Genomic DNA, 4,821 nt, shown 5'->3' with positions numbered 1-4,821 from the left:
ACATATATAAATATATATACAGTGGCGCCGACCAAGGTGTTAAAGTGTGACAATGGTCACACCTTCTTTAAGGGGTGGGTCGTGGATAGTTAGGTGATGTCAGACTGATGTTTGAGTGTTTGTCTTATGCAATACATACATAAGTATTTGGTAGTATATCGACATCTTATAGCTAACAAATCAATTAATAGTAAAAATTAAATATCTTGAATAAAATAGTAAATAGTATAGTACTATAGTACTATATTAAATAGTACCTATTTTAATAATAATGGAATAAGTTTACTTAAATAATAACCAATGACCACGCAAGACGGTCATGGTGTTGCACGTAAAATGTATATGTGCATTCGCAGTTTTGTGGTTGTATATTTAATATTATCGATAACATCCATCATTGAAATGGAAGATGAATTATTAAATTTTAAAAGTGATGATAAAAACACAACATATTTACAAGAAGTTAATGTAAGAAACAGTGGTATAAGAAATAATTCAATCAATAGTGAAAGTCAGAATTAATAAAATTAAAAATAACATTTTAATATATTTGTTAACAGAATTGATTTTAAGTTTTAAGATTTGGCAATGATCCAGCCGTTTTAGTCAATTAAATGATCTTACACCTGAATTTATAGATTTATTTTTTAAAAATGGATCTTCTTAACCGTCATCAAATGATTTTTCCAATAAATGTTTTCCTAAAAACAGTTCAGGAAGATTATTTCATGAAAACTGGTACTGGAAAAAATCTCCAAGTGGAGAAATTACTAGAAGAAAATGGCTGTCTTATTCTAAGTTATAAAATAGTATTTATTGTCATTATTGTGCACTTTTTGGTCGAACTAGTCAATCCAGTTGGGTTAAAAAAGGCTATACCAACTTTCAAAATGCTGAAATGAAAATAAAATTACATGAAACAACTAACAAACATATCATGGCATCTATTAAAGTAGCATACAGACAAGCTGCTTTTCCACTCTTTGATAGATGTTAAGACACATATTGCACACAACAAAGAAATAATTATACATTTAATAGATATCACTATTTCTTGGCAGACATTGTTTGTCTTTTCGCGGGCACAAAGAAAATAAAAACGAGGATATTCAAGGAAATATCAAAGATCTAGCTGCACTTTTAGCTAAATACTCTCCAGCTTTAGCATCACATATAACTGAAGTTAAAATAAAAGGTAGAAAAACACAAAACTTTTTATCCTGGCAAAAGCAGAATCAGTTAATTCAAGCTATATTAACAAATATTCGTAACATCATTCAACAAGAACTATTAAGTGCTACATATTTCAGTGTTTCATTAGACATTACGTTTGATATATCAAGAAAAGAACAATTATCTATTGTAATTCGATATATTAATAAAGGAATCATATGTAAACGACTCGTTGCAATACGTGAAACACTCCTTACAATTGGGCAGCATCTTTTCACTATGTTTAATGATAATTGTGAAGAAATGAAGTTAAACTGGACACAAAATCTTGTTGGTCAGTCATTTGATGAAACTGCTTCAATGCAAAACTCGTCTCCATTATTAATTTTTAACTTAATTAACATTTCACTTTTTAAAAGAACAAGAATTAAGCAGATCGCTGAAAATAATTGTAGAATGCCAATTGATGGTTTTTATGAGTTGGAGGCTATTTATAAAAAAATTGTTTCAGCTAAAGACTTAAGACATGAATATTTACAATATGTAAATATATATTTTAAATTTTAATCATTGACAAAACTCCCAAAAAACTTCATGGTGATGATATTGTTTCAATTATACCTGATGAAACTGATGATGTAGATGAAAATAATATTAACCACGATGAAGAAATAAACGACAATCATTTCTGTATTGAAAACACAATAAGTCATACATATAATGTGTTTTATTTAAATGGCCTGAAAGATATATTTTCTTCTGTTTATGAAGCTCTGTCAATTGTTCTAACACTATCGGTGTCAAGTACATCACCCGAAAGAGCATTTTCAAAATTGAAGCTGATAAAAACTAGATTACGAAGTACAATGGGGGAAGAGCGGCTGGAATCATAGATGTTAATTTCTTGTGAAAAGGATATAACTTTATGTCTACATTATAACAGTTTTTTTTTTATAATACATATACATTTTTATGATCAATTTTATCAAAATGATTTTTTTTTTACTTGTATTAATACTAAAAAATTTGAGTTTTTTTTTGGGGGGGGGATCCCCCAACCACTCACCTAAATGTACCTATTGGGGTGGGTGTCATAATTCAATGTTGTCACACCTTTTTTTTGTGATCCGGCGCCACTGTTTATTTATTTTATTCTTAATCATGTAAAACTACAAGTTTTTTATATTTTTCATTACAATAACTCACAGATGATATTTACCTGAATAATTTGGAACATTTTCAAATCCAACTAAATACAGAGAACACATTGAATGAAAATAATATTACCAAAGTTAGGACAGGTATTACCTAACCTTATTCTATTTATTTTTATGAATTAAAACGAAATATATGATTTAATTTTATCGTGTTAAAGAGTTTGAAATATAATATATATATATATTATATAGGTATGTTAGGGGTAGAGTATGAAAAGTCAGTAGGGAACACATTACTCGGATAATATAAACATTATCCATACCTATTCAATAAAATCAAAATATTTTTTTTAAAACATTGATTTTATACATAAACCGGGTAATTTAAACATTATTCATCAATGAGTGTTTCTTTTAGTTAAGTTTTTGATAAAATATTTGTAGGGATTCTTACAAGAAAGCACGTGTACAGATGTCGTATAATTTTAAATTTCAGTACAGTACAATCACTTTTCGTGTACACGTGTAATAATGTGTATTAAAGTGTTATTATTCATAGTCTATTAAAATATATTTTCATTATGAATATGTGAGTTTCAATAAATTAATTAATGTAATGGAAATTTGGCGTATGTATTTACAGAATCAAAATATTATAATAATATATTAGCAGAAATTAAAAATATGAAATAAACTGGTAAAAAACAAATAATTCTCACAAAATTTCAAAAAGATCCACGTCGCTATTACTATTATTTCTTCTGCGATGGTGTGTTTTACAAAATTGGCCCACATTTCCGGAGAAACTTTTTTAACTCCATCTATCAACAATTGCCGTACATCACTCAATTTGTACGTAGAATTGTTCTGCCTCACGTGATTTTTTACCACCGACCATGCTAATTCAATTGGATTTAATTCGCAATGGTACGGTGGTAAACGTAGGACAATTTTATTATATTTTTTTACTTCTTCGTCAATGACGTATTTATTAACAGGTTGAAACTGTTGAACCTTGTCTAACAGTTCAATTTTGAGCCATGTTTTGTCAATCTCTACATTCTTGTCTTGCAACCATTGAATGATTTTATTTTTTGTCCAAGACTTTGTTGGTATTGAGTCTTTTTTCACTGAATGGTACGACGCATTGTCCATCACTATCACAGAATTTTCGTTCAATAGAGGTAAGACTCTACAAAACCATTCAAAAAATGAATCACCATTCATTTCGTCGTGGTAGTCGGCTGAATTTTTTTTTGATTCAAAACACAGCAGACCACCCTCGACGAAACCGTTAGATGAACCAATATGTAGAACAATTAATCGTTTGCCTTTACCTGTAGGATTCTTGGCCCCAGTCGTTAGTCCTTTTATGAATGCATCATGGCACGATTTTACGGTGTTGTCGACCCATACTTTGTTCGTACACTCCCCGGCATTTACCCAAGTCTCATCTAAGAAATAAATTGTTCGACCTTCATTTCTATAACGTCTTATATCTCGGATAAAACGTCTACGCCATAATATCAGATCATTCCTCTCTGTTAATGCACTATTTCTATTTCTTTTAGTGAATTCGAAATTTAAGTCAGCTAACAACCGATACAAACCACTACGAGATAGATTTGGAAGTTCAGAATCTTCGTTAATAACCGCCAAAACTTTCATCAGTGTAGGTATTTCTCGTCTGAACCAGAAGCTGTGTATTTTTTGGCGAATCGCGTTCTTATTGAAATCATCAATTTTTTCAATAACTGTAGATCGTATTTTTTTTTTGTTTGGTGAGGACACTACTCCTGTTTCTTTATACTCCTTAACAGTACTTCTTATTGTGCGTAAACCGAACCCCGTATCAGTCGACAACGACATCATTAGATCGATGTATTTCATTGTTGGTTGTTCCAGTAGATACTTTTTGTACAAATTAATAATAAGTGTTTTCTGACTGGTTCCGACAAACTAAAAAAATAATAAAATTGCCTTTATCAATATTATGTGTTTACGACGAGTTACGTACTTGTAACAATTAAATTATTCAAAAAATTAAAATATTTTCAATATTGTATAAAACAGTGGCGTATTTGACCTAATTTTAGGGTGGTGGAACACTAAATTATTATTCACGAGGGTAAAATAAATTATTAAGACCATAAAATACGCCACTGGTATAACAAATAATGTTTAATAATTTAGAGATACCTTACCTTTCCTTTTTTATTTTTTTTCACGGGCGATGGTGTTGGCTTAGACGATGTGCTAGGCACATTTTCTTCTACGGCAGCATTCATAATTATTTACAAATTAAATTGCAAAAAACAAAAAGTAAAAAACAAACAGAATAGTGCGATAAAATCGGAGGTATGTAGATGTATACAGTGTGTACGTGTTACGCGGTTAGAGTTGTATTATAGACAGCAGTTGCCGTTTAAATTTTGTTATGTACGTTAGCAGCGCTACGTATGCGAACGAGTCGTTGCCGACCGCAGCCGGA

The 4,821-nt window shown here is 30.2% G+C and overlaps 1 protein-coding gene and 1 pseudogene across 1 annotated transcript; one reads left to right on the top strand and one right to left on the bottom strand.

Moving 5' to 3' along the window:
* The first annotated feature begins 402 nt into the window (after nt 1-402).
* Nucleotides 403-1,740, top strand: LOC113558223 (annotated as a pseudogene).
* Nucleotides 1,741-1,936: 196 nt separating this feature from the next.
* Nucleotides 1,937-4,618, bottom strand: LOC113558222. Its single transcript, XM_026963716.1, has 3 exons — nt 4,535-4,618; nt 3,124-4,289; nt 1,937-2,054 (listed from the first exon to the last, which is right to left on the bottom strand). Exons 1-3 carry the CDS (start codon nt 4,616-4,618, stop codon nt 1,937-1,939), a joined length of 1,368 nt encoding a protein of 455 aa, XP_026819517.1.
* Nucleotides 4,619-4,821: the final 203 nt, after the last annotated feature.

The sequence above is a fragment of the Rhopalosiphum maidis genome, chromosome 3, assembly GCF_003676215.2.
Source record: "Rhopalosiphum maidis isolate BTI-1 chromosome 3, ASM367621v3, whole genome shotgun sequence".
NCBI classification, from domain to species: Eukaryota; Metazoa; Arthropoda; class Insecta; order Hemiptera; family Aphididae; genus Rhopalosiphum; species Rhopalosiphum maidis.
This window is presented reverse-complemented; position numbering and strand designations above follow the sequence as displayed.

Excerpts from the sequence above, each read along its gene's own strand:
- LOC113558222 (XM_026963716.1), bottom strand. The coding sequence starts at position 4,618 with ATGAATGCTGCCGTAGAAGAAAATGTGCCTAGCACATCGTCTAAGCCA. Across the intron at positions 4,290-4,534 it reads AAAAAAATAAAAAAGGAAAG|TTTGTCGGAACCAGTCAGAA; the intron begins GTAAGGTATCTC and ends TTATTTTTTTAG. Across the intron at positions 2,055-3,123 it reads AAAAAAGTTTCTCCGGAAAT|CCGCTCTTCCCCCATTGTAC; the intron begins GTGGGCCAATTT and ends CTATGATTCCAG.